Genomic DNA, 11,664 nt, shown 5'->3' on the forward strand with positions numbered 1-11,664 from the left:
CGATTTTATCATTTGTACACGGCACATCTAACTTTAACGATCTCAAAGGATCTATTGTTTCTGGTTCTGCTACAGCGAGTCTCTCATAGTCAATGTTAAGGTTCTTACACAGTGCCCTACAAACGTTGTCCTGAAGAGGAATAAAATCAAGAGCATCATCTGTGGCACCGGTACAAACAACATCCCAATCAACATCACATTCACGATCATGCTTTGTCTTTTTAGGTGTGTGTGTGTGTTTGGGAACAGACGACTTGGATTCAACTGAGCTTTTACGCTTCGGCTTCTGGTCAGAAGTGTCAAGCTTCGGAGGGGAAATGACCTCAGACGCTTCACACTTCAGACCAACCACCACGACAACAACACCCGTGATCTCAAACAACTTATATTCAAGTCCATAACACTCAGCTAACGCGCAAAAATGAGCATACACTTCATTCAGGCTGCTAAAGTAAAGTACAACACTTTTACCATCAGGGTCAACCATCCCAGTCGCACTACGACTGTGTGAGTCCACCACCGCGTATCTACCGCTGTCTTTAATGACTGCACAAGTGTTGCCACACATAGTCAGTAGACATGCATCATAGTGTGCCAACATCTCTCCTAAACCACCATCTAAGGTGACCCAAGAACCAGAAACAATAAACTCATGCTCCACTACATTTGCAGCCCCAGCAACCGGCCGACTGAACTCAAACTCAAACGGTTGACCATCAATAACTGACTCTTTGGGCAAGTCAGAAGGTAGCAAGTTATCATTCCCATTATTCAGGTCGTTACCCCTAAGCTCTGTGTAAATAGCATCACCAATCTCTAAAGTCCTGTCTAAATCCTTTTGCTGCCATGTAAACACACTGGACACAGTGTGCCTAGCTAATGCCACCAGAGCTATGGCTGCACACTGCACCCCTCCATACGGGAACCTGCTATCAGCCTGATGAAAACTACCCCTAACACAACTCGGAATATCAACGGGAACGCTATCCTCCATAACTATATCAGAACACACTACAACAGGACTATCCACTGGAACACTATCCTCCATAACTATATCAGCACACACAACATCCAAATCGTCACATTCACGTTCACGTTTCACCCTCTTACTTGTGACTGTGCGTTTGGGAACAGACGACTTAGCTTTAACTGACCTTTTACGCTTTGGCCTTTGGTCAGAAGTGTCAGGCTTCTGAGGCAAAATGACCTCAGACGCTTCACACTTCAAACCAACAACCACGACAACAACACCTGTAATCTCAAACAACTTATATTCAACTTCATAACAGTCAGCTAACGCGCAAAAATGAGCATATAAATCATCCAGGCTGCTAAAGTAAAGTACAACGCTTTTACCATCAGGGTCAACCATCCCAGTCGCACTACGACTGTGTGAGTCCACCACCGCGTACCTACCGCTGTCTTTAATGACTGCACAAGTGCTGCCACACATCGTCAGTAGACATGCATCATAGTGTGCCAACATCTCTCTTAAACCACCATCTAAGGTCACACAGGTACCGGAAACAATCAGCTCACTCTCAAGTACATTTGCAGCCCCAGCGACCGGCTGACTGAACTCAAACTCAAACGGTTGACCATCAATAACTGACTCTTTGGGCAAGTCAGAAGCTAGTAAGAGCTCGTGCCCATGAGTCAGGTCGTTATCCCTAAGCTCTGTGTAAACAGCATCACCAATCACTAAAGTCTTGTCTAAATCCTTTTGCTGCCATGTAAACACACTGGACACAGTGTGCCTAGCTAATGCCACCAGAGCTATGGCTGCACACTGAGCCCCTCCATACGGGAACCTGTCATCAGCCTGATGAAAACTACCCCTAACGCAACTCGGAATACCAACAGGAACGCTATCCTCCATAACTATATCAGCACAAGCTACAGGACTATCAACCTCCATCTCTACATCGCTACTACCAAACGTGATAAGGCTTTCACTATCACTAACATCTATGTCAGACTGTGCACAACAAATGCAAGACTTATCTTGGTCCCTGGCGTCAGAAGCGCTCTCCCCGTGGACAGCTGGTGGAATGCTGCGGCGTGGAGAAGGCTGACTGGCTGAAAGGGGGCTGGTCCTCTTCATCTACAAGTCACAAAGAAAACACATAACCATTAGACATCTCTCAAACTAAAGCGGATCTCACTCTGTTCAGTGTAGCTGCTTTTGAAAATGATACATAAAAATCATCATCTCACCTGGTCCACGAAGACCACTGGGGCGTCGGGGGAACTGGTGAGTGATGCTCCTGGAATCACCCCCACATCCACGAACTCCAGCTGCAAAAAGAATAACGTGTTAGATACTACTTCATGACAGATCATAGAATGTCAATTAATAAAAAGTACACACACCTCCTCCTCCAGGAAGCCGTCCAGGATGACCACGCTGGTAGGTGACGTTCCTGGTGTCACCTCCACGACAGCTGCCGCCACCTAGAGGACAACGTTTGTTAATAATCAAAGAAGTTACAATGTAAAAACTTTTTCAGCCTCTTTAAACGACACTGACCTGGTCCTCCTCCATAGTAGACACGGAGCTGGCAGATGAGCCGGGTCTCACCGCCACAACCTCTTGTGCTGCCCGCGCCTACAATAAACAAAATAACAAATATGCATTAGTTTCTTTAGAACAGGGGTGGCCAACCCGCGGCTCTCGAGCCGCATGCGGCTCTTGGCCAATCAGAGTGCGGCTCTTTGCATGATTGGAGATGTTTAATACAATGCGGCTCTTTGCAAAATAATTGGTAAATATTTCCCATAAACTGTAACATCGTCCTACAGACCATGTTTCCATCTCTACATGAATGAGAGTCCGTATCTCTCTCCTTTTCGAGGCAGTGTGTAAAAGGAGCCCGTGCAGCCTCACTCACAGCGGGATGTAGGTTGAACAACAGGCAGGCAGATCGTGGCACTAGGATTAGCTTCTGTGCTTTTCAGATTTCTGATCAGCTACTCTTTATTTTATGTAATTTGGCCACATATTCACAGAAAAAGATCAAAATTAGGAAATGGAAAAAAGCGGAGCTCTTATTAAGCGTATGATGCGAAGCGCGACATCGTAACGCGGAAATACGCAAAGTCATGACTTTTCTTTCACACGCGCTATAACTGTAACAGATGCAACTTAAAACAGACTCTCAGATCCTCCAGAGGCTCCTGGTTAAAGTTCATGAACTTTGTGCAGCCTAGGGTGTGTTCTTTGCACAGTCCAGTCAGGACAAAGCTGCAGGCACTGAGCGCACAGGCCAGGGGCGAATCAGAGGAGGGGGCTCAGTGGGCAAGGCCCCACATACAAACACACCCCAGCATTAAAAAAAATAAAAATAATAATAATAATCTAATTCTGTCTCAGTCAGAACAGGAAACACAAAATGTCATTTAATATACATGTATTTCAATCTTGTTGTTTCAAACCATTCAATCTAACACAATTATTTTTTTAAAAAAAAGAAAAAGGCATAAAGTTATAGTTTATTGTGATTAAATAAAACGGTCACATTCTATTTAATCACAATAAAGTACCGCCCCGGGATCTCGCTAATGGTCGGTGCCTTTGTGGCTCTTCACAGGATCAAGGTTGAACATTTCGGCTCTTGGTCTCCGACTGGTTGGCCACCCCTGCTTTAGAAAGTATAATGAGCACAGCCTTAAAAACACCTACCTGCCGCGTGGGCCGGCGTCTCTTTGGGGCAGCATGCTTGCGACGCCTCGCCCGAGACGTCTGCAAAAAAAAAAAGACGTGTTACTTCACCAGCTTAGAAATCAAGATTAAAAAACAACATTTCACACAAGATCTGATACTTACCTTCTTTCCCGAAGGAAAGGAGCCGATGCCCTGGCCACAGCCGCCGTGAGATGGAGAGAACCGCTCCATCTCCACCAGCATGGCAGGGCTGAACAGGCAAGGCGACAGGGGAAAGGAGAACACGGTCTCCACCTCAAAACAAAGGAAACAGACAGTTTAGTCACAGCACTCACAATCTAACCATAGCTTTATAGAGTAGAACACTAACCTCCTGCGCCTGCAGCAGTCCCTTGGGGCTCACGGGGGAGACCCCAGGCTGAGTGACGGAGATAAACACAAAGCAGTCAGTATAATGCAACTTCAGTTAACAATGCTTTAACAAAACAGGAACAGTATCTCACCTTGCTGCTCCGTCGAACCTCGGTCCACTCAGGAGGGGGTGGAGGTGGCACGGGCGGCGGCTCGGGCACCTCCACTCTTGGGGAAACCCTCCTGGTGACCGGGCGGGGCGGGGGAGGAGACACCGGCGCAACAGCGGCAGCGTCATCCAGCTCCAGCTGCATGTAGCACGCCTGCCACAGCAGCTGGACGAGGATGGGCATGCCAAAGTCGTCGCTCAGGTGAGTCTGAAACACATCATTCACCCACGTTAAATAAAACAACAGTCATTAAAATGGTCAACTTTAAAGAGAGAGACTGTACTTACACCATCCCTGGCCCACAGATGCCCTTTGCTCCGGGGAAACTTGTGTGCTACACGGAAGTAGCGGATCCCTAAAACAGATGTTAGCAACAAAAAGAACATGTTAAAGTATGCGCCACTCTAAGGAAAATAGTGATGACAGTTGCATTTTTTATACATACCCATGCCAACAGCGATGCGGTGGTACGCCTGCCGAAGGAGGGTCTGAATCTCCACCCCAGCGCTAAGCCGAGGTGGAAAATCCACGACACACACCTACGAACACAAAATTACAATTTAGACAAGTTAAATACAATAATGAAGTACTCAGACCTCATAGAAGTGAAGTACACACCTTGGGCCAGCGTCCACAGACGTAGGCCAGGAGCTGGCCGAACTCCCTCGCAGCCTGGTCCAACGTCCGGCACGTCGTCAGTCCGTTGCAGGGTGCCATCAGAACGACAAGAGCTGGCTCTGACAACAAGAGAAGGGTCAGAGGTCAAACGTGCTGAACTATATGAGACATTTCAAAAATGTAAAAAAAAAAAAAAAAAATTTTTTTTTTTTTTTTAAAAGGCTAAAATGTTGCTAGTACAACTGTACCCACCTCGGGGCAGGGTGGTCCCAGCCAGCTCCCTGTGGATGTGCGAGGGTCCACCACCAGGCGTCGCGCTGAAGCCGAAGGAATAGTGCCCCTCCTGCATCGGCACGTGCTGGTCCACGATGGCTCGCAGATGGGAGTTCCCGACAAGCAGAATGAACTAAGACCAAAAAAGAAACAATCTGTATTTAGTGATTGTCAGCACATCAAAAGTCACACATTTATTTCCTTCTCAAACTCATGAACTTGCCTTCTTGTCGGGAGACTCCTGCGGGAGCACCAGCCGGTGCTGCTTCCCGGACACTCCAGTGGGCCAAACCTGGGGACGGTGTCGGTAGCCGGGTCCACGGGCTTCAAAGACAAGAGAAATCATTGTAATATCAAACAGAATTAAAAAGGAGGTGGAAGTATTCTGAAATCCACTTACGTTCCTCGATGGGGGGCCAAAGAGGAGAGGGATCGAGCTCCTCCTCAGGAACAGCCGACTGCCCCGGGAGCAGCTCGACGGGAACAGCGGACTGCCCCGCGAGCTCCTCCTCGTGAACAGCCGACTGCCCCGGGAGCAGCTCGACGGGACCAGACGACTCCCCCAGGAGCAGCTCGACGGGAACAGGGGACTGCCCCGCGAGCTCCTCCTCGGGAAGAGCGGACTGCCCCGCAAGCAGCTCGTCAGGTACAGCGCACTGCCCCGGGAGCAGCTCGACGGGAACAGAAGACTGCCCCGCGAGCTCCTCCTCAGGAACAGCGCACTGCCCCGCGAGCTGCTTCTCCCTCCTCCTCTTGGCCGCAAGGGATCGCCTGGACCCCTTGCCGCGCGGCATCTGAAATACAAAAGTGGAATGAGTAAACAACACAATGGTCAAACAATCAAACCGAAGTAGCCATGTCTTAAACTAAAGTCAGACGCATAGAGAAACAACACTTCATATCATCCTAGCCTCAGTCTTGTGATGGTGCTGTAGAAGGTACTGACCTCATTCTGGCATCAATGGACTGAGGCAGAGACGACCACAGCATGGACTGGTATGACTCAGTCCACACTGTCAACAGCTAAAGATTTAATTCAGGTTTAATGTGAAACAACTTCTGTCCTCAGTGTCCTCACAGACAGGACCAGACATGGACCAAGCCAGAACCAGCAAAACCAAAACCACATGATCCTAGATGTATCTAGTTTAACACCAAATATAGCCTAAAGTGAGATTTAGTCAACCTGCCAGACACAGACAATACATTTCCAAATCTGACAACAGAAAACGCTCCACTTCCCAAATTTTCACCAAAGAGTAACAAAAGAAAGACCTTATCCCAAGCAGCACTAAGCCACTATCTCAGTTGTAGCAAGAAGACAGTCATTTACGGCCCGTTTCATCAAAACATTCCACATAACATGAGCAACTAAAAACTATTAACTCAAAACAGTCAAATGATCTAAACTGTAGAATTCATCTGAACTGTAGAATTCATCATTAGTGGGACCCATCAGGTATAAGGCAATAAACAAAAAAGACGTACACAAGACACAGCCACACCAAGTCTGCACCAACAGTGTTATCATCACTACATTAAACATGACGCTGCTCCACAACAAGAAAGAACCAACAGGTCTAATATATTGCCTTTAAACTGACAAATTTGGATGCTACAAATATGTTTCCGAAAGTTAGGAATGAGTTTGGCCCACAAACAACATTTTAATTTAGTTATTTCCTTTTCTGTGTTTGCAATCAACAAAGTCACATAGGGCCTTTAAACACAGGGCAGCAGCATCCCTCCTCCTACCACAGACATGTCACAAATACAAACCCTGCATCAGGTCTGAAACAGTACCACTCTGAGGCTGAACCCTAAGCCAGACCAGAACACTACAGTAAAGTTCACATGAATCAAGAAAACAGCCGCTGTCAAACACAAGGTCAAATACCCACAAATATCAACTATTTTCTCCACATAAAAGTTGCATAATGCAGCTTTAAGTAAGACACAAGGACATTAACAAACAGAACGAGAAACAAACCTTAAACTGAAACATCCGCACCAAGCTTGGACCAGAATGCAAACTATACAAAACATGTAGACAGTTCCACCAGGAACAGAACTCATTTAGATTAAATTCTTAGAGGCATCTATCAAGTTAAAATTAGCTTAAAATGAAAACAAATAAATCAAATCAACAAGACATAGAACCAAACCAAGTCTGCACCAAAACAAACATGAATACGCGACACAATGAAACTGTTCCACAACATGAAAGATGAGAAATCATGAACCAAAACATCTGAGACAAAATGGCCGCTCTCTATCACACAGATGTGCTGTCACAACAATAAACACTACATCAGGTCTGAATGAGCACCATACTGAGGCTGAACCTTCAGTCATGCCAACACTCCTGTTCTTAACACACGCTCTCACAGCATCAATCCAACACAATAAAACAGAATGACCTGCAATACACACAATGGCCACCCAGAGCACTGCACTTCAGGGTCAAGGTCAAATACACACAAATATAAACTCTTTTTCCACATGAAAGTTACATAATGCAGCTTTAAGACACAAGGACATTAACAAACCTTACACTGAAACAACATCCGCACTAAGCTTGGACCAGAACTCCACAAACTACAAACAAACCATGTAAACAGAGTCCTCCCAAGAACAGAACTCATTTAGATTAAATCTAAAATATGAACAATGCACTTTTAAGTAAGACACAAGGACATTAACAAAGAGAAAGAACCAAACATTACATCCTCTTACATGACACGCTCTCACAAGTACCAGAACACGACATCAGGTCTGAACCAGAACCTGCGTACTACAGCACTACAGTAAAGTTCACATGACACAAGAAAACAGAGCCACTGTCAAATACAAGGTCAAATATCTACAAATATCAACTCTTTCCACATAAAAGTTACATAATGCAGCTTTAAAGCAGTACTAAGTAACTCTTCCCCCTAGAGGCCATAAGCGCAACTGCAGGTGTAGTAGAAAGTTATGATTTTTTTACTTATTAATTGTCTTGGAGAGTAAATACTACGCCAACAGGAAAGGCGAAGGGAGAGAGGGTTACAGTGCATCCAATTATACAATGGAAATATTTTTTTTCACTCAAACTTTGCTGTAAATACTGTTTAAAGTGACGTTAGACCGCAGTTAGCTTTGCCCGTTAGCCTGTTAGCTTCTTCTCCGTGATTTCATTAGTGTGTATTGCTTTCTCCGCACCGGTGGCAGTCAAGTTGCAAACATGGTTTTCTGGTCAGAGACACCAGGGGGAGATGAAAGACCCTCCAATCATCCCATAAACACTTCTATTACCCGCACAGGGACTACGAAAAGGATTTATTAAGGTAAACACGTTACTTAGTACTGCTTTAAGTAAGACACAGGGACAATAACAAACAGAACGAGAAACAAACCTTAAACTGAAACAACATCCGCACCAAGATTGGACCAGATATCTACAAACTCTACACAAAACATGTAAACAGTCCCACCAGGAACAGAACTCATTTAGATTAAATTCTTAGAGGAATCTATCAAGTTAGCTTGAAATGAAAACAAATAAATCAAATCAACAAGACACAGAACCAAACCAAGTCTGCACCAAAACAAACATGAATACACGACACAATGAAACTGTTCCACAACATGAAAGATGAGAAATCATGAACCAAAACATCTGAGACAAAATGGCCGCTCTCTATCACACAGATGTGCTGTCAAAACGATACACACTACATCAGGTCTGAACGAGCACCATACTGAGGCTGAACCTTCAGTCATGCCAACACTCCTGTTCTTAACACACACTGTCACAGCATCTATCCAAACATCACACAATAAAACAGAATGACCTGCAATACACACAATGACCACCCAGAGCACGGCACTTCAGAGAATATGTACTCCTGTTCATCACAAGCAATCTCACAACAGAGAACCAGAAAAAAGCAAACAAATAGGTGCCAACTGTATCAAAACTGGACATTTTCACACAACACTACAGGCTACACCAACAAAGACTTGTTCCCCACAAACAGTTAAGCTACTAGAACAAAATAGTTTTAAATGATGATTTATTTGTGAAGTGTCACAGTCGAGCCAACAAGTCTAATGCAAACACATTAGCAGTATCATATCTGACACAAAATGGCGGCTGTCCTTAAACACACAGAACATCGTCCCTCCTCTCACAAGTACAAACCCTACATCAGGTCTGAACCAGTACCAGAACACTACAGTAATGTTGACATGAATCAATATAACATTACATTTATAGGTAGCACTTTATTTCACACTACCACTGATACATTGTACCTGCCACATTTAGTACAGTGTAATCTGCTCTGTAACCATGTGTTCTATGTAACCATGTGTTATTACACACCCATTTATATTCACATCATACAATAAAACCGCCTGAGCAACTGTACTGCAAGACACAAAATGGCTGCCTATTACAGTTTTGTTCTTTTAGCAAGACAGACGGTTTAGCTGATCTGCTTCACTAGTTTTGATCGCTTCCTGTGATCTTCCTCATCTTCCTCCTTCCAGAGGAAGATCACAGGAAGTGATCAAAACTAGTGAAGCAGGTAATCTAAACCTTCTGTCTTACTAAAATAACAAAACTGTAATAGACTTAACCTAACAAGACAGTATGAACCTTTTACAAAGACAAAATGGCCACCCACAGCACTGCACTTCAGGGTCAAGGTCAAATACCCACAAATATCAACTATTTTCTCCACATAAAAGTTGCATAATGCAGCTTTAAGTGAGACACAAGGACATTGACAAACAGAACGAGAAACAAACCTTAAACTGAAACATCCGCACCAAGCTTGGACCAGAATGCAAACTATACAAAACATGTAAACAGTCCCACCAGGAACAGAAATCATTAAGATTAAATCTTAGAGGAATCTATCAAGTTAAAATTAGCTTAAAATGAAAACAAATAAATCAAATCAACAAGACACAGAACAAAACCAAGTCTGCACCAAAAACAAACATGAATACACGACACAATGAAACTGTTCCACAACATGAAAGATGAGAAATCATGAACCAAAACATCTGAGACAAAATGGCCGCTCTCTATCACACAGATGTGCTGTCACAACGATACACACTACATCAGGTCTGAACGAGCACCATACTGAGGCGTTCTTCAGCCATGCCAACACTCCTGTTCTTAACACACGCTCTCACAGCATCTATCCAAACATCACACAATAAAACAGAATGACCTGCAATACACACAATGACCACCCAGAGCACGGCACTTCAGAGAATATGTACTCCTGTTCATCACATGCAATCTCACAACAGAGAACCAGAAAAAAGCAAACAAATAGGTGCCAACTGTATCAAAACTGGACATTTTCACACAACACTACAGGCTACACCAACAAGACTTGTTCCCCACAAACAGTTAAGCTACTAGAACAAAATAGTTTTAAATGATGATTTATTTGTGAAGTGTCACAGTCGAGCCAACAAGTCTAATGCAAACACATTAGCAGTATCATATCTGACACAAAATGGCGGCTGTCCTTAAACACACAGAACATCGTCCCTCCTCTCACAAGTACAAACCCTACATCAGGTATGAACCAGTACCAGAACACTACAGTAATGTTGACATGAATCAATATAACATTACATTTATAGGTAGCACTTTATTTCACACTACCACTGATACATTGTACCTGCCACATTTAGTACAGTGTAATCTGCTCTGTAACCATGTGTTCTATGTAACCATGTGTTATTACACACCCATTTATATTCACATCATACAATAAAACCGCCTGAGCAACTGTATTGCAAGACACAAAATGGCTGCCTATTACAGTTTTGTTCTTTTAGCAAGACAGACGGTTTAGCTGATCTGCTTCACTAGTTTTGATCGCTTCCTGTGATCTTCCTCATCTTCCTCCTTCCAGAGGAAGATCACAGGAAGTGATCAAAACTAGTGAAGCAGGTAATCTAAACCTTCTGTCTTACTAAAATAACAAAACTGTAATAGACTTAACCTAACAAGACAGTATGAACCTTTTACAAAGACAAAATGGCCACCCACAGCACTGCACTTCAGGGTCAAGGTCAAATACCCACAAATATCAACTATTTTCTCCACATAAAAGTTGCATAATGCAGCTTTAAGTGAGACACAAGGACATACACACAATGGCCACCCAGAGCACTGCACTTCAGAGAATATGTACTCCTGTTCATCACAAGCAATCTCACAACAGAGAACCAGAAAAAGCAAACAAATAGGTGCTAACTGTTCAAAACTGGACATTTCATCCAATGCGAACAGGCAAAACCAAGCACAAAGACTTCTTCACAACAGTTTTAAATGATGGTTTACTTGTGAGGTGTCAGAGTAAAAACATATGAAATGTGTGTATTTGAGCTTGTAGTGACCCAGCGGCTGTATATGAGTGGTCAACATGGCACCTTTACTTTCCACCACAGTGGTCTTTAAAACACTCCTGGATCAATTGTTAAGTAGGTTCCCTCCTGACCGCCAGAGGCGGTGCTGTAAGCACTGACAGAGAAGCTCTGGCGGTCATCCGGGATTCATAGAACCGTAGT

At 44.1% G+C, this 11,664-nt stretch overlaps 1 protein-coding gene across 1 annotated transcript; it reads right to left on the reverse strand.

Moving 5' to 3' along the window:
* Positions 1-4,847: 4,847 nt before the first annotated feature.
* On the reverse strand, positions 4,848-6,077 carry LOC306973730 (uncharacterized protein). Its single transcript, XM_079570733.1, has 3 exons — positions 5,477-6,077; positions 5,056-5,400; positions 4,848-4,922 (listed from the first exon to the last, which is right to left on the reverse strand). The coding sequence occupies exons 1-2, from the start codon at positions 5,868-5,870 to the stop codon at positions 5,288-5,290; spliced, it is 507 nt and encodes a 168-aa protein (XP_079426859.1). The 5' UTR covers positions 5,871-6,077; the 3' UTR covers positions 4,848-4,922; positions 5,056-5,287.
* Positions 6,078-11,664: the final 5,587 nt, after the last annotated feature.

Source organism: Gobius niger (assembly GCF_951799975.1).
Source record: "Gobius niger genome assembly, chromosome: 14".
Taxonomy (NCBI): Eukaryota; Metazoa; Chordata; class Actinopteri; order Gobiiformes; family Gobiidae; genus Gobius; species Gobius niger.